Source organism: Orcinus orca, chromosome 9, assembly GCF_937001465.1.
Source record: "Orcinus orca chromosome 9, mOrcOrc1.1, whole genome shotgun sequence".
NCBI classification, from domain to species: Eukaryota; Metazoa; Chordata; class Mammalia; order Artiodactyla; family Delphinidae; genus Orcinus; species Orcinus orca.
In genome coordinates this window covers 11390068-11413017 of record NC_064567.1, presented here as the reverse complement: position 1 = coordinate 11413017, position 22950 = coordinate 11390068, and the positions used below count along the sequence as shown (strand labels likewise).

The 22950-nt window shown below is 41.2% G+C and overlaps 2 protein-coding genes across 2 annotated transcripts; both read left to right on the top strand.

Annotated features, from left to right (window-relative positions):
* Window positions 1-12633: 12633 nt before the first annotated feature.
* LOC117202275 (taste receptor type 2 member 143-like) lies at window positions 12634-14598 on the top strand. Its single transcript, XM_033432257.2, is given in 3 exon segments — window positions 12634-12738; window positions 12889-13222; window positions 13225-14598. Coding segments are annotated over 3 exon segments (585 nt in total). The 3' UTR covers window positions 13371-14598.
* Window positions 14599-17928: 3330 nt separating this feature from the next.
* On the top strand, window positions 17929-22323 carry LOC101285603 (taste receptor type 2 member 60). Its single transcript, XM_049714728.1, is given in 2 exon segments — window positions 17929-18676; window positions 18679-22323. Coding segments are annotated over 2 exon segments (948 nt in total). The 5' UTR covers window positions 17929-18459; the 3' UTR covers window positions 19410-22323.
* The last annotated feature ends 627 nt before the right edge of the window (window positions 22324-22950 follow it).

The window sequence follows — 22950 nt, the reverse complement described above, 5'->3', positions numbered from 1 at the left end:
ATGAGTAGCTTTAAGGCATTGGAGAGATGGTGAAGTTGGACATTTTCCCAGGACTGATGAAAAAGAAAGAGGTAAAAAGTTCTCCCACAGTGATTGGGAAAGAGAGGAGTCAGAAACAGGGACTCTCAGGCTGTCAGAGAACTTTGAGGACATTTAGTCTGAGTCTTTGATGCCCATTCCACAAGAGAGACCACTTTAGAAAAAAAAGCGTTGGATGAAGCAGGTGCTACTGAATGTTCTGAGAGAAAGAAACAGAATTTCAGAACTTTACAAAGAAGCTGTTACAAGATTTGAGATTTATTCATCAGTAAGACACAAAAGGCATTTTGGTTTTTAAATGAGGAAAGGTATTGGAGCAGGAATGTTGTGGGAATAAGTTTCCCTTCAGAAAAGGAAAACAATAGACAGAAAACTTGAGTTTGCATTTTATTTCTTTTGCTTTGTCGGTACCATCTTTTGTGGGTTGTGCCTGTTTTGCTAAATGACTAATATACAGGCCTCAGCAATGGACAAAATATTTTTATATATATATTGCTTGGTGACAGTTCACAAACTTGCCAAGTTTTTATTGTTAAGTTGTACACACCGAGGTTGAAAAAGAGGAGATTTAGTCCTAGGTTACATGTTGAGAAAATGACAGAAATAAAACCAAGTCCAAGTCTTCTGAAACTTAGTTACATGCCCTTTACAACAAACTGGCTCTAAGTTAATTTAAACTTGTAGAATGTTAAGATGAGCATTTATTTTTGTAAATTGCTTTGGAATGTCATATTTTCTTAGATTCTCCCTGATGTTTGCCTGCGTGGGCATATATTTATTCATTGCCACCTGGTGGTAAATAAGAAATATTATGGGGAAGAGGAGAAACAGGGAGATGACAAAACACTTGTTAGTTATTCCAAACAGCCATCTTGGTTCAGAAATTTGAGATTCAGACACTGAAAAATCGCAGGTTAGGTAGAGCTGGTTTCTTCTGGCCCCACCGGGCAATGGAAAACCCTGTCAAGCCACATGGCTTCCTGATTTTCCATCAAGGGTAAAGGCAGAGTTGCAGGAGCTTCTTGATATTTTCCTGCAGAACAAAAACAAAGGCATAGACAGTGTATCTAATAATAAAGAGTAAAATCTGGAGCACATATGGCATCGTTAAATAAGATTAAATGAGAAAATGCTATATGCAAACGTGCTTAGCTTAATGCCAGCCACAAATTAGGTTTTCAATGAATGGTGGTTCAATTTGAGATTGTATTTCTTTCCTAGAACTTTCTACTTAATAACTTGTGATCTTAAAAATTATTTCTCGCCTCTTACTTTTTTTTTTTTTCCTGCCCGCGTGGCTTGCAGGATCTTAGTTCCCAGACCAGGGATTGAACCCATGCCCTTGGCAATGAAAGCACAGATTCCTAACCACTGGACTGCCAGGGGATTCCTTTTCCTCTTACTTTTATTGCCACGGTCTGATGGGCAAAAACTAACCACTCCGCCAGCCTACCTGCCTGGGAGGCCAGTGCCCATTCCCTACTGGTTCCACACTCACCCAGTGTTCCTGCCACCATTCTGCCATCCTTCCCTATGTTTACCCTGTTGGAACTACCACTGCAGCCAACTGAAATCCCTCTATTTCCTTCATTTCTGGAGATGCAGACAAAATGATGGGAGTTTTCTATCGGGATTGTCAGGAGGAGCTGGAAAGTTGGGAATGCTTTTTTTTTTTTCTTCCAGGTTTATTGAGATACAATTGATGCACAGCACTATATAAGTTTAGGGTATATAGCATAATGATTAGACATACATATGTCATGAAATGGTTATCACAGGTAGTTTAATAAACATCCATCATTTCATATAGATACAAAATTAAAGAAATAGAAAAAAATTTTTTCCTTGTGATGAGAACTCTTAGGATTTGCTCTCAACTTTCCTATATAACATACCACAGTGTTAATTGTATTTATTGTGTTGTACTTTACATCCCTAGCACTTGTTTATCTTATAAGTGGAACTTTGTACCTTTTGACTGCTTCTGGTAACTACAAATCCTATCTCTCTTTCTATGAGTTTGTTTTTGAAGTATAATTGACTTATAACAGTTAGTTCCTGGTACACAACATAGTGATTCAGTATTTCTATACATTTCACAATGATCACCATGATAAGTCTAGTTACCATGTGTCACCACACAAAGATAATATATAATTATTGACTGTATTCCCCACACTGTACATTTCATACCTGTGACTCATTTATTTTGTAATTGGAAGTTTGTACCTCTTAATCTCCCTCACCTGTCCTCCCCGCCCTGCCCCGCTTCCCCTGGCAATCACCTGTTTGTTCTCTGTATCTATGATTTTGTTTCTGTTTTGTTATGTTTGTTCATTTGTTTTTAGAATTTATATACAAGTGAAATCATACAATATTTGTCTTTCTCTGACTGAGCTATTGCACTTAGCATAATGCCCTGTAGGCCCATCCATGTTGTTGCAGACGGCAACATTCTATTTAATGGTGGAGAAATATCCCATTATATATATCACATCTTCTTTATTCATCCTTTGATGGGCACCTTGGTTGCTCCCATATCTTGGCTATGCTCTTTTTTAACTCCTTCTCTTGTCCACTGAGTTTAAGAGGAAATCTGTGAACTTCCAGATTCTTAACCATTGGACCACCAGGGAAGTCCCTCAAGCTCTTTATCAGTGGTTTAAATCTTTCTCAACAATTTTGGTCTCATCAGGTATTCAAAGATTTTATTTGTCTGAGAAAGTCTCTCCTGGAGCCTCTTGTCCTGCTTCTAAATGGACGTGTCCCCATGCTTGGTGTACCTCCCTTCATTTAGAGATCTGCCTTTTCAGTCATCCTAGTGACTTGTTTGCGTCTCTCTTGGATCTTGTATTGTCTGTACCCTATGTCTTCCTTTATCATGGTGTACTCTCTAGCTTTGGAGGAGTAGTTCCCAGAGAAAGTATATAGAAAGTAAAGTACATAGAAGTGTATGGAAAGTAAAGTATATAGAAAGTCTTTTATTGAGACTTGGCTTGGCTTGTCTGAATATTCTTTATTTCCACCTTGCACTTGAGTATCCAGATAGAGGACCTAGGTTAGAGATAATTGTTACATTGCCTTTTAGCTTCCAGAATTACTTTCAAGAAGACTAAAACCACTCAATTTCTAATATTTTGAATTTGGTATCCTCCCTCTTTTCCCTCTGTAGAAGCTTGTAGGATGGTCTCTTTATGCTCAGTATTCTGAAATTTTATGATGATGTGCCAGATACTTGGTAGATCCTTTTAATATGAAAATCCATATCCTTTAGTTCTGGGAATTTTTCTTCATTTATTTTGTTGATGCTTTTCTGCCCTCTGTTTATTATATCTCTCTTTTTAGAATTTCTGTTACTTGGGTATTGGATATTGTGGACTGGTGTTCTCTGTTTCTTCAGTACATTTTTTTTTTTTTTTGGCTGTATTTTCTGAGAGACTTCATAAATTTTATCTTCCAACTCTTCTACTGAGTTTTAAATTTCAGATGTGCTTTTATTTACAAAGAGCTCCCCTTTTGAAATTTTTGAGTGTTGCTTTTAAACAACATTCTCTTACTTTATATAGTTTTGTCATTTTCTCTTAATTCTCTGGGAATATTGATATTGGGGGGTGGGGGGAAGATTTCTTTATCTTCCTTTGTTTTTTCCTCCAAGTAGCTATTTTATTTCTTTGTTTTGGTTTTATCTTCCATCTTTTCTCAGATGTCCCAAACTCCTTGTTGTCTGCTCTGTTGAGTGAGGGATGGGAAGGCTGGTTGGAAACCAAGCTCATGAATGGGACTTGTTGACCATAGGCTTCACTGTAGAGTGATTGACTGGGGCAGTTGTTTGAGGCCTCTCTGATATCTTCCTCTGGGAAAGTTCAAATTCTTGGAAAAAGGCTATTCTGTTAGACCTGCGCGGTCTCCTAGGAGTTTCGACTCGCCCAGGAAACAACAAGAGTCGGAAGTCGATGCAAAACGCAAGAGGTTTATTGAAGGCCGGTGCACCGGGGTTCCTTGGTCCTCACGCAGGAGGTCGAAGAAGGAACCCTTTTGGGCGCGAATATGTCAGTTTTATAGGTTCCCACTTCCCCGTATGTAAATTATAGATTTGGTTGTGTTCTCCTGCTGATTGGTCCCGGCTTAGGCTCGGACCAGAGAGGGAACTTGTCCCCAGCTGCCTGATTGGTCTTTGACAGACACCTTTTTTACATTTTGTTATCTCCCTCCTTCTCCCCAGCTGCCTGATTGGTCTTTGACAGACACCTTTTTTACATTTTGTTATCTCCCTCCTTCTCGGAAGGGGGGCCGGACATCCTGGAAATTCACCCATTGTCTAAGAAGCCCCTATTGTCTGGAGAGTTCTTAATCATTAGCTGGAACAATGTCCCTCGAGTCCCGCAATTCTTACCTCCTGCCTGGAGGGTGAAGGCCTGGGTGCCAATGTTCTGGACTCCAAGTGAGGGGAAAGCGTTTGTCCACCTAATTTCACTGTTTTCAATATACCTTTGCCTCAAATGGATTTAATATGCACCCAGCTCAGAGATCCTGTTTAACCCTCTCCAGAGGATACACCTGCAGTCTTTTCCTGGGGTAGGCAGGAGTGGTTGCTCAGTTATGCAAAAGGGGAGAAGTGATCTGGGAATCTGAACCTTAAACTGACTTTTTGCTAATTTTTACCATTTCTTCTTTGATGGTACCTGGTACCACAAATCCTGAGTAAAAGTCAGGTTATTTTTTGATTTTTCCTTCTGCCTGCACAGAGTTCAGTCTCCTCAGCTCTGCTCTGTTTTTATCACTCTTCCATCTACATACTTTCCAGTCTCCCAAATGTTTGTGCTGTCATTGTGAATTGGTGCCTTGAAAATAATTTTTAAAAAATTCCTTTACAGTCAATTTAGAAGAGTTTTGGAAGGGAGTGAAAGAAGATGCATTGACTCAACCTGTCTTTTTCCCTCTTGATAACTTTTGATCTAGGACAGTAGTTTCAAATTTGTTTTTTCAGAGGACTTCTGTCTTTAACTTAGATCTTATGCAGAAGCTTAGTCTAGAAAGTAGATATAAACAGAGCTGCTTTGTGTGAAGAGAAGATGAGAAGCTGTGGTTCTACTTTCTCAGTTTTCCTTTGCCCCTTCACTACTAGAAGGAGCCCCTGGAAGGCATGGCTTCTAAACCACAGATTTAGAAGTTGTTGAACGTGATTTCTCTCTCCAGTAGATATTAGAGTGAACTTTATGGCAGTATGGAAGGAGCATTGATTTATTCTTTAAGAGATTAATTGTATTGCTTCCAATTTGTTTAAATGGTGCAAGACAGAGAAAGAACTATTCAAAAAAATTTTGATTTGAAATAAAATTGGAATCTGGACCTCCTTGCAGGCTAACCTTATCATCATAAAAATGCTATTTTTATTTGAAAAGAAACTGTATAAATTTACCTGAATGTTAAAAAATGTTTAACTTGCTTATACATTTTGATAATTGAGGATGTTGGAAATTCCCAATTTAATTTTAGAGAGCTAAAATGCTGTTTTATTTTGGATTGCTATCAGATCCAATGTTTTATCCAAAATTATTTACTTAAATAGAAGAGTGAGAGGAAGTCTGTAGGGCCAAAATATTATTTAGAACTCATTCTGTATGAGCATCATTGAAACTGTGCGTGATTTAGCTTCATATTTATGTACAGTCTCTCCATTAAAAACGTTGTTATTTCCTTCCTTCTCCACCTTTCTGTGGCACAGACCATCAGTTACCTGATGAAACCATGGAAGAATGTGGAAGTATTTGCACACTGCAGGTCACTCAAAGGTCCAGTGGGGAATGGACACCAAGATTTACAAACCTTGCCAAATAAAATGTGTATTTTCACATGTTTTTAAGATGACTCAGTGAGTTTTTGAACGTAATAAGAAAAAATAGAACAAGACAAAGAAGCAAACTAATGAACAGAAACCAAAAAACTCCTTTACAAGTGTAGAGCACCAAAATGAAGGGAGTACAAATAGATCTTTTTGGAATCATACACTTGGAATCTGTTATGTGTTTGACACTAGCATCATTTCATAGAAGACTCAGGCATCATCTTAAAAAAATATTGCCAATTGTGCTACAGAAAAGGATTTATATGTTTCATTTGCAAGTATGAGACACCTTTAGAAAGGAGAAACACGACCCAAACTCTTGTGAGAATCACCTGGTATTTTTGATTGCTTTTGTGTATTGAAAGGGCTCTTAGCAACAGCTCAAAGGGTTGCTCTGCCTGTGGCCTCTTTTGGAGGCAGATGGTGAATGGGATGTTGACTAAAGCTATTCACAGCCTAAAGGTTGAGGGTTATGTTTTATTTGGAGGGAATTTTTAGGTCTTCAAGCCCAGGAGGCAGCATCTCAAGGAACCCTGAGAGAACTGCTCCAAGGAGGCAGGGGGGGAGCTAGGATATATAGGAACTTTGCAACAAAGGGAAGGTAGTCTGAAAGTCAAAAATTATTATTAATGAAAGAAAACCAGATATCCCAAGTTAAGGAATTTAGCGCTTTTCTGTGTATGGGAAGATGCAGGAGTCTGGGCTCACTGAAATCATTCCTTTGAAATGCACCTCAGCTCTCTGGGGCCAGTATCCTGTGTTTTCATATCCTGAGTTTCCTCAGGGCTCACCATGGGGAATGGCTGCAGTTTGATGGCTGCTAGATGGCAGGTATTCTTTCCTTCCTGAGTCCCCTCAGGGATCACGAGTACAGCCTAGTGAGCTGCAACTGCTGATGACTGTGACATCCTTTGTTTACTGTTATGGCAGGCAATATTCCATTTATCAGGGACATGGGACCTCTCTAAGACAGGTCTAGTGGAGCGCTGAGAGACGGATGAACAGGTACCTGAGGAACGGTACTCTTTCAACTTTTTTATAGAAGAGTATCAAAATGGGAGAAAACATGCACTTTGTAGAGCTGTTAACTGTAGAAAAGGAAGAGTCTTGGGAAAGACTGTTTCTGGGAAAGCATATGTTTTGATGACTGTGCAAGTCACATGAAAGTTGCCTGTGAACACACAGGGAACACTTGGTTACATATGACCACAACAGGGCGTGTGTACCATGGCCTCAACTTGCTTCTTGATGACATCATGAAGCTGGCTTTTCACCGAAGGATTCTGAGAAGAGCCAAAATGTTGTGAAACCTGCAGAAACCACGCATTGCTGCTGTCTTTGAGAAGCCAGAGAAAACCGGCAAAGAACTAAATCACATCACTGAAGCTTTGTTGCAAAACCATTGGTCACATTGGATTATCTGCTCTTCGATAACCTTTTGAGAAAAATAAAGCAGCTCTTCAAGCAAGCAACATAACCTCTTTCTCCTGAGGTCTCCGCTGTAAATAGTTAACCTTGGTTTTATTTATTTTAAATCTTTTGCACATAGACCTCTCACCTTTGGAATCTTGAGTGAGACTATGTGAAGTGGGAAGCAAGGCTGTTATCTGTGAGTGGTCATGGGGGAGGACCCTGACTCCGGGATCTTCCTTGCTTCACCACCTTACCTCTGCTTTCTTATACCCTCCTCTCTCTTTTCGTTTTTCCCCTTTTTGGTCTGTTTTCACGTTCACAGGCATTCCTGCCTTTTACAACCCTCTTTAGTTGGATCTTTCTTAGTGGCTACCTGAGCCTGGGTTGGCTGATCTGAACCAGTGTCCCTTTGCATGGTGGGCAGTGGAGGCAAAATGTAACGTGTGAAATCACTTTATAAATGGCAAGGTGATGCTCTAACAGGTGGGTTGTTATTATCTTAAGCATTATTATAGGAAGTGGTTCATCCCACAGACAATAGTCCCTCCCTGGGGGCTTGTTCTGAGCTTTATTCTTAGCTCCTCTTATCGTCCCACCAACTCTTGCTTCCTCTGGCTCTTATTGTGATGTCCACTCTGGATCTGATCTGCCTATTTCCATTCTCTGTCTTTCCCTTCTTCTCGTTATGACATATCTACTCTCTCTCATTTCCTCAGAGGCTTCTTGGGAAATGATTAATTTTGGTTTTCTAAGCACATTGAAACTAAAGTGTTAATGGCTAACAGATTTGGGGTTAACACATTAGGGAAACTCACTTTTTAAGTGGAGACTCCTTGAACTCCAGTATGGAGCCTGCCAGTGAAATTTTAGGCAGCCTGAGCAGCCACTAGAAGGGAAAGGGAGCCTTTTCTTAGTGTTTCCAAGACTTGTGCGTATGTATGACTTCTTCTTCTTCTTTTTTTCTATATTTTACAATATATATATATTTTTAACATCTTTATTGGGGTATAATTGCTTTACAATGGTGTGTTAGTTTCTGCTTTATAACAAAGTGAATCAGTTATACATATACATATGTTCCCATATCTCTTCCCTCTTGTGTCTCCCTCCCTCCCACCCTCCCTCCCACCCTCCCTATCCCACCCCTCCAGGTGGTCACAAAGCACCGAGCAGATATCCCTGTGCCTTGTGGCTGCTTTCCACTAGCTAGCTACCTTACGTTTGGTAGTGTGTATATGTCCATGACTCTCTCTCGCCCTGTCACAACTCACCCTTCCCCCTCCCCATATCCTCAAGTCCGTTCTCCAGTAGGTCTGTGTCTTTATTCCTGTCTTACCCCTAGGTTCTTCATGACATTTTTTTTTTCTTCTTAAATTCCATATATATGCGTTAGCATACGGTATTTGTCTTTTTCTTTCTGACTTAACTTCACTCTGTATGACAGACTCTAGGTCTATCCACCTCATTACAAATAGCTCAATTTCGTTTCTTTTTATGGCTGAGTAATATTCCATTGTATATATGTGCCACATCTTCTTTATCCATTCATCCGATGATGGGCACTTAGGTTGTTTCCATCTCCGGGCTATTGTAAATAGAGCTGCAATGAACATTTTGGTACATGACTCTTTTTGAATTTTGTTTTTCTCAGGGTATATGCCCAGTAGTGGGATTGCTGGGTCATATGGTAGTTCTATTTGTAGTTTTTTAAGGAACCTCCATACTGTTCTCCATAGTGGCTGAACCAATTCACATTCCCACCAGCAGTGCAAGAGTGTTCCCTTCTCTCCACACCCTCTCTAGCATTTATTGTTTCTAGATTTTTTGATGATGGCCATTCTGACTGGTGTGAGATGATATCTCATTGTAGTTTTGATTTGCATTTCTCTAATGACTAATGATGTTGAGCATCCTTTCATGTGTTTGTTGCCAGTCTGTATATCTTCTTTGGAGAAATGTCTATTTAGGTCTTCTGCCCATTTTTGGATTGGGTTGTTTGTTTTTTTGTTTTTGAGCTGCATGAGCTGCTTGTAAATTTTGGAGATTAATCCTTTGTCAGTTGCTTCATTTGCAAATATTTTCTCCCATTCTGAGGGTTGTCTTTTGGTCTTGTTTATGGTTTCCTTTACTGTGCAAAAGCTTTGAAGTTTCATTAGGTCCCATTTGTTTATTTTTGTTTTTATTTCCATTACTCTAGGAGGTGGGTCAGAAAGGATCTTGCTGTGATTTATGTTATAGAGTGTTCTGCCTATGTTTTCCTCTAAGAGTTTGATAGTTTCTGGCCTTACATTTAGGTCTTTAATCCATTTTGAGCTTATTTTTGTGTGTGGTGTTAGGGAGTGATCTAATCTCATACTTTTACATGTATCTGTCCAGTTTTCCCAGCACCACTTATTGAAGAGGCTGTCCTTTCTCTACTGTACATTCCTGCCACCTTTATCAAAGATAAGGTGTCCATATGTGCGTGGGTTTATCTCTGGGATTTCTATCCTGTTCCATTGATCTATCTTTCTGTTTTTGTGCCAGATTCTCTATGTATAGTATCATGTCATCTGCAAACAGTGACAGCTTTACTACTTCATCTCCAATTTGGATTCCTTTTATTTCTTTTTCTTCTCTGATTTCTGTGGCTAAAACTTCCAAAACTATGTTGAATAATAGTGATGAGAGTGGGCAACTTTGTCTTGTTCTTGATCTTAGTGGAAATGGTTTCAGTTTTTCACCATTGAGGATGATGTTGGCTGTGGGTTTGTCATATATGGCCTTTATTATGTTGAGATAAGTTCCCTCTATGCCTACTTTCTGCAGGGCTTTTATCATAAATGTGTGTTGAATTTTGTCAAAAGCTTTCTCTGCGTCTATTGAGATGATCATATGGTTTTTCTCCTTCAATTTGTTAATATGGTTTATCACATTGATAGATTTGCGTATATTGAAGAATCCTTGCATTCCTGGAATAAACCCCACTTGATCATGGTGTATGATCCATTTAATGTGCTGTTGGATTCTGTTTGCTAGTATTTTGTTGAGGATTTTTGCATCTATGTTCATCAGTGATATTGGCCTGTAGTTTTCTTTTTTTATGACATCCTTGTCTGTTTTTGGTATCAAGGTGATGGTGGCCTCGTAGAAGGAGTTTGGGAGTGTTCCTCCCTCTGCTATATTTTGGAAGGGTTTGAGAAGGATAGGTGTTAGCTCTTCTCTAAATGTTTGATAGAATTCACCTGTGAAGCCATCTGGTCCTGGGCTTTTGTTTGTTGGAAGATTTTTAATGACAGTTTCAATTTCAGTGCTTCTGATTGGTCTGTTCATATTTTCTATTTCTTCCTGATTCAGTCTTGGCAGGTTGTGCATTTCTAAGAATTTGTCCATTTCTTCCAGGTTGTCCATTTTATTGGCATATAGTTACTTGTAGTAATCTCTCATGATCTTTTTTATTTCTGCAGTGTCAGTTGTTACTTCTCCTTTTTCATTTCTAATTCTATTGATTTGAGTCTTCTCCCTTTTTTTCTTGATGAGTCTGGCTAGTGGTTTATCTATTTTGTTTATCTTCTCAAAGAACCAGCTTTTAGTTTTATTGATCTTCGCTATTGTTTCCCTCATTTCTTTTTCATTTATTTCTGATCTGATTTTTATGATTTCTTTCCTTCTGCTAGCTTTGGGGTTTTTTTGTTCTTCTTTCTCTAATTGCTTGAGGTGCAAGGTTAGGTTGTTTATTCGAGATGTTTCCTGCTTCTTAAGGTGGGCTTGTATTGCTATAAACTTCCCCCTTAGAACTGCTTTTGCTGCATCCCATAGGTTTTGGGTCGTTGTGTCTCCATTGTCATTTGTTTCTAGGTATTTTTTTATTTCCTCTTTGATTTCTTCAGTGATCACTTCATTATTAAGTAGTGTATTGTTTAGCCTCCATGTGTTTGTATTTTTTACAGATCTTTTCCTGTAATTGATATCTAGTCTCATGGCGTTGTGGTCGGAAAAGATACTTGATACAATTTCAATTTTCTTAAGTTTACCAAGGCTTGATTTGTGACCCATGATATGATCTATCCTGGAGAATGTTCCATGAGCACTTGAGAAAAATGTGTATTCTGTTGTTTTTGGATGGAGTGTCCTATAAATATCAATTAAGTCCATCTTGTTTAATGTATCATTTAAAGCTTGTGTTTCCTTATTTATTTTCATTTTGGATGATCTGTCCATGAGTGAAAGTGGGGTGTTAAAGTCCCCTACTATGAATGTGTTACTGTCGATTTCCCCTTTTATGGCTGTTAGTATTTGCCTTATGTATTGAGGTGCTCCTATGTTGGGTGCATAAATATTTACAATTGTTATATCTTCTTCTTGGATTGATCCCTTGATCATTATGTAGTGTCCTTCTTTGTCTCTTCTAATAGTCCTTATTTTAAAGTCTATTTTGTCTGATATGAGAATTGCTACTCCAGCTTTCTTTTGATTTCCATTTGCATGGAATATCTTTTTCCATCCCCTTACTTTCAGTCTGTATGTGTCTCTAGGTGTGAAGTGGGTCTCTTGTAGACAGCATATATAAAGGTCTTGTTTTTGTATCCATTCAGCCAGTCTCTGTCTTTTGGTGGGAGCATTTAGTCCATTTACATTTAAGGTAATTATCAATATGTATGTTCCTATTCCCATTTTCTAAATTGTTTTGGGTTCGTTATTATAGGTCTTTTCCTTCTCTTGTGTTTCTTGTCTAGAGAAGTTCCCTTAGCATTTGTTGTAAAGCTGGTTTGGTGGTGCTGAACTCTCTCAGCTTTTGCTTGTCTGTAAAGGTTTTAATTTCTCTGTATGACTTCTTATTCCACCCATATATAATACATGCAGGATATGGAATAAAATATTAACTTGGGACATGAAGGGTCAGGGAAGGTTTGTGGTCATGGGAGGCAAACAGGGATAAGGATTTTTTCTAACTTTTAAGGAAAAGTTAGAAAAGAGTATAGTGAGAAATGTAGTGCAAAATATGGGTGTTTTCAATCACCCTTGGAGCCTCTATTCTGTTACCATTTTCCTACATCTGGCCCTAATGAAGAACAGGCAAGTACAGGTTTGGCAAAACAGAGACAGGGTGTCATTGAGCTGGGAGGGATTTGCATGCCCGGGGAAATCACGGGGATCCTCTTTTCAAATCCTGGAGGACCGGCGGGGGTGGGGGTGGGGAGGTGGTAGTGTTTGCTGGTTGCTACGCTTTTGCCTGAATCCAAGGACAGCCTCTGAATCTATAGTCTCAACAGAGTGTGGCTTGTCCAGAGAGGCTGTGGAGGTGCCCCAGCACCCCGGAGGAGAAGCCGGGTCTGAGCAGAGCCTCCCTGGAGAAGATGCCCTCCTCACCCATGTTGATCTTCATGGTCATCTTTTTCCTGGAGTTGCTGGCTGCCATGCTGCAGAATGGCTTCATAGTTACTGTGCTGATCAGGGAGTGGGTACAATGCCAGACACTGCTTGCAGGCGACATGATTGCGGCGGCCTCCCTGGCCGCCTCCCGGTTCTGACTGCATGGGATGGCCCTCCTGAACAACCTCGTGGCCTTCTTTGGTTTTGGTTCCAGAATTTACTATTTCAGCATCCCCTAGGACTTCATCAACTCTCTCACTTTCTGGCTTACTGCTTGGCTTGCTACATTCTACTGTGTGAAGATCTCATTCTTCTCTCACCCCATCTTCTTTGGGCTGAAGTGGAGGATTTCTCGGTCAGTGCCCAGGCTGCTGCTGGGCTCCCTGATCTTATCTGCTCTGGTAGCCATCCCGTTAGACACTGGGAACACAATTCGTGTGCGGATGGTTGCTGCCCAGAGTTCCCATGGAAACAGCACCCTGGCTGGTAGAACACAGACTGTCTCTTTGTACTTTTTTCTACCTCATGTAATTATTATGCGGTCAATTCCATTTCTCCTGTCCCTGGTGTCCACCCTCTCGTGTTCTCGCTGCGCCGGCATTTGGGGCAGATGAGGGACCATAGACCTGGCCCGAGTGACCCCAGCACCCGGGCTCACACCGTGGCCCTGAAGTCACTTGCCTTCTTCCTCACCTTCTACCATCACGTTACCTGTGCCTGAATATCGTTGTTATAAACATCCTAACCCTCTGGAATCACTGGCGCTGGGCCTGGGAAGTGGTGACCTGTGCAGGCATCTGTCGGCACTCCAGCATCTCGGTGCACAGCAGCCCCAGGCTGAGAAAGGCCCTGATGAAGAGGCCTTGGAGAGCCCTGGGCAAGGAGCAGTTTGTCTCATCAGTGTCAGTAACTGCTGTCACTGAACAAGCCCATGGGTGGCAAGAATGCACAAGGTTTGGGTGTTGTCCTCTCTGTTCATTTCCTTCTTTCTTCCCCACTCTTTCTACATCCCATTAATTCTTTTTCCACTCCTCTCTGTTTCTACCCTCCCTTCCAGTGGTCCTGGTCCCTCATCTGGGTCCCAAACCACCTTGGACTAGAATGGTGGCCTCATTTCCTCACAGGCCTCCTTCACTCTCTACACAGCAGCCCTAATAATATATTCTCCAAGCATCATTTTGGTCTGTACTCCCTTTACAGAGACCTGTAACGGTTGTCAGTTGTTCTGTGGTCAACCTAAAGTTTTTTTTGAATGGTGACATAGGTTGTCTCATACCATCCCACACCATCCCACACACATCAATTGCCCTCCTCAACCTTGCTGTGCTCTCAGAGCTCAGTCTCTCTACTTCAGCCCAGGAAAGCTTCTTTCTGTCTCCCCACATGCTCTTCCCTGCAGCCTGTGGTCTTTTGGCCCATCTGGAACTTCCTTCTTTCCTTTCTCTGCTGTTTTTTGCCATTCCCTTCTTTTGTGCCCTGCTTAAGACCAGTTCCACCCATGGAGCTTTTTCTTTTGAACAGTTGATGTCTGAGGGCATGTATGAGTTTTGTGCCACTATAGGACCTGCTCATGGTTTTGTGTGTTCGGTATATGTTGAATTAAAAGGAATTTTATGATGTGGAAATGCTTTGGCCACCAGAAGATAGAAAAGGGAAACAAAGGAAATTTGCTATAGTTTTAAATTTTGAGAATCTTACTCTTCCTGTCCACTCATCCAGGAGGTGGACCCTGGATGCCGATGTCTAGGATGGTAGTCTCTAAATTAGGGTGTTTGCATCCCGGAGTGTGTGCAAAATGATCCATTGGATGTAGAAAGAAAAGCGTGACAATTTCCATTTATTTTTATCTCATCCTTTTAATCCCTATTTCTGATATGTGTTTTATGATGTACATAATGTATTAGTAGAGTATTACAAGCATATAATTAAAATAAATAAACATGCATACGGTGGAATTCATGTTCATAATTTTTTTTTTAACTGATGGAGTTTACTATAAAAAAATGGTGGAGACCAAGAGACCAGAAGAGATTGGGAAAAACACCATACATGGTTAACAGATTTATATCTCTGAGCTAATCAAGATAGGAGTAATAAACAACAGAACAGAGTAGAGTTTACAAAGGATTTTCAAGTAAATAACTGCATTTATGATAAGTTGTTCAACAGTCTTGGGAGCTGAGACCCCAAAACATTCTGTTGTAATGCTAGCTGGAGGCTGAGCTACGGCAAGAAGAGCAAGAAAGAGGAACAGAGATGAGGTAACGGGGTGAGGAGTTTTCACTTGGAAGAAGAAGATTAGGGCTTTAAAAGAGGAGATTCCCAAATTGTAGGAGAGGAGCACAAGGGATTTCCCAAAGAGTAGAGAGAGGGTGAAGCTGGATAGAGGAAACTGTGGAAAGCTGGGAGTATCATAAAGAAATTTTTTCTTTTTTCCTTTTTTTTTTGGCAGCAATATGAGTGAGCTGGGAGGGCAATAATAAATTGCGGGGACTGAATTTTGGGGCTTAAGCCACAAGAGGGATGGGTGGAGGCAGCAAAGGCAGGAGCATCAGGGATGTCACCTGGAAGACTGGCTTTCCCTTGGACAGAGCTCCAGAACTTTACTGAATGTCTTGGGTGGGAGGGGAATGGTGGTGCGACTCTCATGTTCTGCAACATTTTCACAGCCTTTTGATTTATGCCAGGACTAGTGGGCTTATCTCAGGAGTTTTTAATTGGTTGATGTTCTCAACCTCCCTTTCCTAGGCTCTAGCTCATAAGAGCCCATAAACATTTGGTGGCCCCATCTTGACCAAAGACACAGCCTAATATCTCATCCTGACTTTCAAAGCCTTCTGGGATCTCTCCCCAGCCTGCCTTTTCAGCCTGATATGCCACCATTCCCTTATGGAAATCCCCTGCTGTAGTCAAACTTATCTATTTCCTGGACATGATCAAACTTCCATCTCCTTTACTGGTGTCATCTCTGTCCTTTCAACATACAAGACAGCACCTTTGCTGTCCCACAATGAAGGGGCTGCTGATGTTACTGAATTCTTCCCAGAATTCCTGGTGTGGAAGTAGGATGACACATACATTTAGAACCACAGCCTGGGAGTGCTCCTTTTTTATCCTCTGAGAGATAGAACTAAGTGTTTCCCACACAGACAATGTACTCAGGATTCCTACCTTTACCACCCTCGTGATCATACATACAAAGACTACCTGTGAAAATTTCAAAATTCTCAGACTTGGCTTCCACCAAATAAAGGCTGAGAAACAAAATGTAACAAACAAAAAGCACAAACAACAAAAGAATCACCATAAAGCATATTCCATATTAAAATACAAATGATTGCTCACACTTTTGGATTAACTTAATCTGCACATAGTGTATGTCCAGTAAATGTTTGTGGTTTATGGTTAGTGCATGAAGGCACTTTGAGGGCAGATACCTAGTTCATTGTTACAGCCCCAGCGCCTTTCACAGCGTCATTAAGATATACAGGAGGTGCTTATTAATTGTTGTTGGTCAAATTGAGGGTTAACAGCATATTTTTCCCATTATATGAGCCATCAAATATGTAGGAAGTAGAAGGGAAAAGATGTAAATTTTCCATATTGAGAACTTTGTGGCTGGCCAGACGCCAGAGCTACGAGCTCAAAGTTTGCTTTATTGCTCCGTGTTCCAGGAGCAAACAGCCAAATGTCAGCCAGAGGAACAAGGGCAGGGTAGAGAGCAGCTGGGAACTTATCCCCTGGAGATTTGCATCTTCTGAGAAAGGCAGAGTGAATTCGTCGCCTTAGTTCACCTCTCCTTTCCCCAAGATCACCATGTTCACCACAGCAGGGCTTCTGTGTTGGAAGGACAGTTCTACTGGACCTTTGTCTCAGGTGAACTGGGAACTAGAAAGAGATGCTGAGAGTTCTGGATTCTGTTCTGTCTTTGTGGGGTTCTATGCATGGAAATAGTAGGCTATGGTGCTGGTCAGAAGATGAGTGTTCTGTAAAATACTCCCTTACTCTCATGTTACTTGATCCTGAGCCTTCACTATTGCCATAGCTGACCCAGAACCCTTTCTGCTTGCCTTACTCTCTGTGACACACTAACCTGCTCACACGCACCTGAGTAAGTAAGCGCTCACCTGATTGCTTTTTTTTTTTTTTTGATTCTTTGAGCCTCATTCCTATTGAAAATGTGGCCTTTGCTTACTCCACCTTCCTCTAATTAAAGTAGATACCCAGTATTTGGTGCCTTGGACCTCTGTTGCATCCATGATGCTCTCCTGAATTTTCCTTGGACCACTTGTCTCTCCACAGGATGGATATCATTATAATAACAGTTGTCATCACCACCTTACTTATTTCTTATACATGTGTAGAGATTTCTAGTTTCCACATATACATCCATATATGTGTGTGTATATATATATACATATATTTGTGATCCATATTTTATAGATGAAGAAAGTGGGGTTCAGAGAGGTTAAACGACTAGTCCAAAGTTCCATAGATAGTGACTGTGACAGAACTCAAAGCCTGGTCTTCTGCCTTCAGCTGTGGATGAAGAAGATAGGATACAAGATGTGCTGCTAACTATACAAAGATTTCTGGTCTTGGAATCAGTTTGGGTCTCGGTCTTTTCTCCAAACTGTGACTTTAGGTGGGAGTCTTAATCTATAACTTGAGACTTCATTTATTCATCTATAAAATTATTTAATATCTTTTTTGATGTTTCTAATGTTAAAAAAAATTTTTTTACTGGGGTATAGTTGTTTTACAATGTTGTATTAGTTTCTACTGTACAGTGAAGTGGACTTCCATGTGCTATACAGCAGGTTCTATATATTGGTTATCTATTTTATACATACTAGTGTATATATGTCAGTCCATTTAATGTCTTCTTTCACTCTGAAAACTGAGGTTCTAGTCCTAGAATCTAGTCTTATCCTGTGAATTAGAACAGATGATACTTTTCACATCTTACAGATGGAGAAACTGAGGCACAGAGGGGCCTACTGACATACCCAGTAACTCACAGTGATGGTGGAACTAGGACTAACACTTGCCTTGATTCCTAGCCCAGAGTTCTTCCTGCCATAGACCATTAGCGCTATAGCTATCATAGTAGGCTTTCCTATATGAAATGCCCTTTAAAGGTCACTAATAAAATATGGTTAAAAAATTCACTTGCTTGATTATGTATAATTGTTTGCTATGTTCTATTTGATGATAACAGTCACCACAAGTAATAGTATTTGAATTAACCTCTCTCAGTAGAGGTTTTGTTCAGTTTTCTGCCTGTCAAAGGGGTTTTCTAAAGGCACTTGCTTCATAGGGTCATTGTGAGAACTAAAGACAATGAAGATCACTTAGGACAATGCCCAGAACATACCACCCAACCAAGGATGTTGAGCTCTGACTGTTAGTAGCAGGTGTGTTCACTGGATTTCCTCACAGAGCAGCCAGTAGGTGTGTGGTCATATCTTAGGTGTCAGCTTGGAGAGGTATAAGCTCCCATGTAAGGGATGCTAAATGCAAGGGCCTGAAATAGTATCCACAGCAATGTTGATATAGGCAGACAGTAGGCAGAGGAAGGACAGGCAAATTCATGGGCAGGCAGGGGGACTTTTGAAACTGAGCCTTAATGATATTTGTATCTATTCAGAGAAGAAGAAACCTCTTCACCCTCCTCAGATAGCCCACATCCTCTACTTTATCCTCTGTATGTAGGGAAGCTGGAGAGACCAGCATCATACAGGACCTCCCAGAGCCACCCTACAGGAATAGACTTTGAAGTCTTGGGACCCATCTTGTCTGCAGGAGAGATGAGTGGAGAGGACATGGTTCCAGGACCTCAGTTGGCTGATAAGATAGCCTTTATCTTTGCTATCATTTTATTCCTTTTGTGCTTGGTGGCAGTGGTGGGTAATGGCTTAATCACCATGGCACTGGGCATGGAGTGGTTGCTGCAGAGAACTTTGTCACCCTGCAATAAGTTATTGGTCAGCCTGGGAGCCTCTAGCTTCTATCTGTGATGGGTGGTGATAAGAACATTTATATTTTCCTGAATCCAATAGCCTTCCCATACAACCCTGTATTGCAGTTCCTAGCCTTTCAGTGGGACTTCTTGAATGCTGTCACGTTATGGTTCTCCACCTGGCTCAGTGTCTTCTACGGTGTGAAAATCGCCATCTTCACCCACCCTGTCTTCCTCTGGCTAAAGCAGATGGTGTCTGCGTTGGTTCCATGGGTGCTGCTCAGCTCCGTGAGGTTCTCCAGCTTTAGCACCATTCTAGTTTTCATAGGCAACCAGAGAATAGATCAGAACTATTTAGAGAGGGTTCTGCAACCTTGGAATGTCGCTGGGAATGCTGTGAGAACATATGAGAGACTCTGCTTCTTCCCTTTGAAAATTGTTACCTGGACAGTCCCTACTGTTGTCTTCATCGCTGGCATGGCTTTGCTCATTCCACCTCTGGGAAGACACACCAAGCAGGTCTCCCTGTCCATCTCAGGCTCTCACGATCCCAGCGCCCAGGCACACATCAAGGCTCTCCTGGCTCTCATCTCCTTTGCTGTCCTCTTTGTTTCCTATTTTCTGTCACAGGTGCTCAGTGCCTCAGGTGTGTTTCCATCACGGGAATTCAGGCACTGGGTGTGGCAGGCTGTGATTTATCTGTGCACAGTAGTCCACCGCATTGTTCTTTTCTTGAGTAACAGCAGGCTGAGAGCTGTGCTAGAGAGGGGCTGCTCCTCAGGGCATGGGGCATCTTGAGTTGCTTTGGTGAAGAGCCTCAGAGACTCTACTGCAGAAGGCCTGGGTAGAATGGGACATTGCTTCTTTAAATCTCTTTGCCACGTTTAATGCTCTTTCCCTCTTTGATGCATTTCATGATTTCAGTGAAATAGGATTTCAAGGTGAGATGGAATGTACTGAACTAGTGGTCTAGTGTCACTGATTTCCACTCAGCAAGGGTGTAGCTGATATAGTAAATGTTCCCTGTGGGACTTGATGTGGCCAGAGAAGCAGGAAACTTTTATTTCCCTGTGACTAAACTCGGTGTTTAAAATTATCCCTCTGGAAACTGGATGCAAGGATCCGGACACATGATTCACTTTTTAAAAAAAAATTAATTTTATTTTTATTTATTTTTGCCTGTGTTGGGTCTTTGTTGCTGCATGCGGGCTTTCTCTAGTTGCGGCGAGCAGGGGCTACTCTTCATTGCAGCGCGCGGGCTTCTCATTGCAGTGGTTTCTCTTGTTTTGGAGCACGGGCTCTTGAGCGCAGGCTCAGTAGTTGTGGCGCATGGGCTTAGTTGCTCCGTGGCCTGTGGGATCTTCCCGGACCAGGGCTTAAACCCGTGTCCCCTGCACTGGCAGGTGAATTCTTAACCACTGCACCACAGGGAAGCCCACGATTCACTTTTTATCTGTTGAATCAGACTGGAGAAGATTTTTGGAAACTGAATTTTCCTTTGGCTTCATCCTGTAAAACCATATTTCCTTTTTCATCCTTAACTGATTTCTAGCCGTCTAGTGCAGTGAAGCTCTCTCCTTTCATGCAAGAGTTCCTGGTGTCTGAACTCTCTTTACAGAGCATGGTGTGATCTGTGCATGTGTGCAGCTGTGTGTGTTACCTGGGATTTGTATATTCACAGATTACCTTTTGAGATCCCCCTGAATTCTAGGGGTTTATGATTTATATATGGTTTATGTCCTCTACAGTAGCTCAGTTAGTCTGTTCTATAAATGTTAAGGTCCATGAACCCAGATGTGACTTCTTTTATTTTACCATTGGGACCTACTAAAATTTTTGACATGGAGAGGCTCATCTGTTTCTGATGCATAAGATTTAAGAAGAAGGCTCCCGTCTTGGTTTGGTGAAGCATGTAGACTGCTTTTCTGCCTTTCACAGATTTTCTCAAACTTTCCTTAAGCTCAATGACCTCTTGAATCATTCAAACTGAGATCCCTCAATGTCCCTGTATCTGCTTTGAAATCTCTCAGCCTCATTTCCTCTTTTTCCTCCCCTTTCCCTCTGTATTAGAAGACAGGTCCCTGCTTTTGGCTTTTCAGGGCTAACATTCATGCTATCCTGCCTCTTTTCTATCCCTTGCTGAGTCAAGAATTCCCACTTCTACACCAGTCCTCAACCTTTTCCTATTTACTGTCCTTTCCTTCTTCAGTGTGCCTCTTACCTTCCCCCACAAAAATCCCCTCCACTCTTTCATTCCCTCAAGTTATCATTCTACTAATTAGTCACTTGCTGAGAGTCTCCCCATGGGCACTTACAACCTCCTGCTGCCTTTTCTGTTGAAATGTGTTTCTAAAGGATGCACATGGGTTCCTGATCCCTAAATGTGGTATTATCCTCAGCCCCCATTTTCATGTGTCGCTGTAGTATTTGCCTCTCTTAATAGAAAATGATTTCTTAAAAAAATGGATTAAAATATTTTACAAAAAGTAATACCTGATTTTGGTAGAAGATTTTAAAGCAGGAAAATAAACATCACCAGTAATTGCTTACCCACATGTCTTCCTAAAAGTCCTTCTCTTGGCCTCTCAGATGCTACACTAAGTTCTGTTCCCTGCTCTGCGGCTCCTTTCGTGTCTTCCTCACTGTCTGTTCATCATCTTGACTCGGTGTTTTCCTTCACCAGCCCTCTTCCTTCCTTGACATGAATCTTCTCCTTTTTCCTTCATGTTTACATCTACTCATTTGGTTTCAATTATGACCTTCATGTGAATAATCACCAAAGCCTTGACCTTCCTCAAAACTCTAAGCCTATATTTTTTCCTGCTTGCGGAGCATTTCTGATAGTACCATGAGCACTTCAAACTTAGCAAGTTTGTAACAGCTGTCCTTTTTTTCTTCCTCCTCTTTCTTTCCCTCCACCGCCCAGTTGAATCTATTTTTTTCTATTATTGATATCTAATAAATCAGACTTACCAACTCTGAGTTAGTTTTCACTCCTCACTCTCCACTGAACCCTTCTATCTAATCAGCAGCTTGTCTTCGATTGGTACCCTTGTAGTATCTCTATTATCTGTTCCTTTCTTCCTGTTCCTGTAGATCCTACCTTAGATTAGACTGTCCTCTTCTCCCACCTAGACTGCTTATATTTCTTTTTCACCACTTGCTTCATTACAGTGTCTTCTCTCCCACACTCCCCCGACCCCCAATCAAAAGTACCATTACCAGATTGATCTCTTGACAATTTCACCCACACCCTTATCACTGTTCAGTGACTATCAATTAAAGCACATGTCCCTAAATTGGCATTCATGGACCTCCACAATGTGGAAATAGTTTTATCTTTCACTGCTTCCATTCTAGTAGAACCAACCCTATTTTGCAGCAAAATTTGGGTTGTCATTGTTCTGGACATGCCTGGAACTTCCTCCATGACGTGCTGAAATGTGTTCTCTTATCCCACATCTACCTGTCAAAATCCTATTTAATTTTTTTTCCTGTTTAATTTTTTTTTGTGGTACACGGGCCTCTCACTGTTGTGGCCTCTCCAGTTGCAGAGCACAGGCTCCGGACGCGCAGGCTCAGCGGCCATGGCTCACGGGCCCAGCCGCTCCGCGGCATGTGGGATCTTCCCGGACCGGGGCACGAACCTGTGTCCCCTGCATCGGCAGGCGGACTCTCAACCACTGCGCCACCAGGGAAGCCCTCTTGTTTAATTTTAAAGGTTAATTCAAATGGCTTCTCTTCAGGGAAGCTTTTCTGGATGCCCCCACACCTCAAGCTTTGATCTCTCACTTCAGAGGACATACAAGTGGGGTGTTGCTCAGTTGTGACATGAATTCTGCCTTGTGGTGGTATGATCTGTATACTCATTTTATTCTCCTTAGTAGATTTTAAAGTTCTGGAAAGTGTGGGCTGCCTCATAGTCTTCCATGTGTCCCCTGAAGCACTTATAAATACTTGCTACATTGAACAGAATGGTTCTCTTACATCTGGAATCCAGCTGTAAGCACATGTACTTTTGTCTGTGTATATGTAATCTGGGCTACCCACTACTACCAGTTATATTTTTAGGGTTCTATTTGAGCTGTATGCCGTTCACTGGCCAGCTTGTTTTTGGAGGTCAGAGATACATTCTGTTTCTCTTGAGTGATGCACAATGCAGGAATAATAAATGGATGAGAGTAAAATTAGAGCAAAATAATAAATGGATGAGAGTAAAATTAGAGCAAAATAATAAATGGATGAGAGTAAAATTTTGTGATACCTTTACCTTCCTTCTTTCTTATGCATTTACATGTTGTTAAGCAACTGTGAAGCTCCTACCTCTGGAAATATAAGG